Here is a 608-nt window from a genome sequence, read left to right as displayed (position 1 = left end):
CTTAAAACCTATATTGATTTATTTTAATGTCTAAGGGAAATCAGGCTCGACGTAGGTTTTGGGCGAAGTCAGGCTGGGGAAGTTAGGATAAACGACAGCAATGCTCTCCAAAAGGATGGTACGAAGCTGTCGAGATTCTAATTCCTCAACTCATCACGCAGATCAATTTCTACGCTTTTGAATTGGAACCAAAAACCTAGAGAATGAAAAGAAACGAGGGAAACAGAGAGGAAAAATAGAAGAAACAGAGAAGAAGGACATACAGCACCAGCTGAGGCCCATAGATACCTTGATGTCTTTGTCGTCCTCGTGGCTCTGAGCCTGATTCTGGAAGCGAGTGAGCAGCGCCCTTCCGTCCGTATCGGAGGAGTGGACGAAGACGACCTGCGTGTACTGGAAGGTCTTCAGGAGCTCCACCCACACGTCGGCCTGGTGGCTGTAGGGCGGCACCGTCCGCAGGAACGAGACGTGGATATTCTATGAAGGAGAGAAATCGAGGAGTTTGAGGAGGACGGCTGTGTAGTCGTTGGGGGGGGGGGGGGCGGTTGAGGTTCTAGGACCTACGGGGAAATGTTGAGCGTTTGTGGATCGGCGAGGGTCGAGGAAGC

At 51.0% G+C, this 608-nt stretch overlaps 1 protein-coding gene across 1 annotated transcript in view; it reads right to left on the bottom strand.

Annotated features, from left to right (window-relative positions):
- Positions 1-608, bottom strand: part of LOC119591851 (glutamate [NMDA] receptor subunit 1-like) — a 21,804-nt gene that overhangs the window by 16,721 nt on the left and 4,475 nt on the right. Inside the window, exon 4 of the mRNA XM_037940595.1 lies at positions 289-477. Within this exon, the coding sequence (XP_037796523.1) occupies positions 289-477 (189 nt within the window). The remainder of the gene's footprint in view (positions 1-288; positions 478-608) is intronic.

Source organism: Penaeus monodon, chromosome 29, assembly GCF_015228065.2.
Source record: "Penaeus monodon isolate SGIC_2016 chromosome 29, NSTDA_Pmon_1, whole genome shotgun sequence".
NCBI lineage: Eukaryota > Metazoa > Arthropoda > Malacostraca > Decapoda > Penaeidae > Penaeus > Penaeus monodon.
The sequence above is the reverse complement of the archived record's forward strand: the minus strand, read 5'-3'. Positions and strand labels throughout refer to the sequence as shown.